At 46.4% G+C, this 392-nt stretch overlaps 1 protein-coding gene across 1 annotated transcript in view; it reads right to left on the bottom strand.

Moving 5' to 3' along the window:
- The window catches only part of FA14DRAFT_183792 (uncharacterized protein), a gene marked incomplete at its 5' end in the record, with an annotated part of 2,983 nt that overhangs the window by 1,139 nt on the left and 1,452 nt on the right, over positions 1–392 (bottom strand). The window contains one exon of the mRNA XM_025501343.1: positions 3–299. Within this exon, the coding sequence (XP_025358630.1) occupies positions 3–299 (297 nt within the window). The remainder of the gene's footprint in view (positions 1–2; positions 300–392) is intronic.

Consider the following 392-nt stretch of genomic DNA (forward strand, 5'->3'; position numbering starts at 1 on the left):
ACGTTGAAGACATTCACGTCCTTTGCGATTTCGTTCAAAGCAGATCCAGTCAAAGCACCTTGGAAGGTGTATGAGTCATCACCGGATTGGCGCTTGGATGGTCCAGCTACGTTACCTACATTGACAGCTTGCAAGACTTCATTCAAAGCAGATCCTGCGGCTGAGGCTTGTCCGGTGACTTGGTCTCGCTTGAATGGGAAAGTTGGTGCAGTTCCTTGCACATTTCCCACATTAACATTTTGACCCAATTGGTTGAGAACAGATGCAGCACCAGAGATTTGTCCAGTAACATCATCGCGCTTTGTGTTTGTTCCTTGCACATTTCCCACGTTGATTTTTTGTGCGATTTGGTTCAAAGCAGAAAGTGCTGCTTGGAATTGAGCCGTGTAATC

Source organism: Meira miltonrushii (genome assembly GCF_003144205.1).
Source record: "Meira miltonrushii strain MCA 3882 unplaced genomic scaffold FA14scaffold_1, whole genome shotgun sequence".
Lineage (NCBI taxonomy): Eukaryota > Fungi > Basidiomycota > Exobasidiomycetes > Exobasidiales > Brachybasidiaceae > Meira > Meira miltonrushii.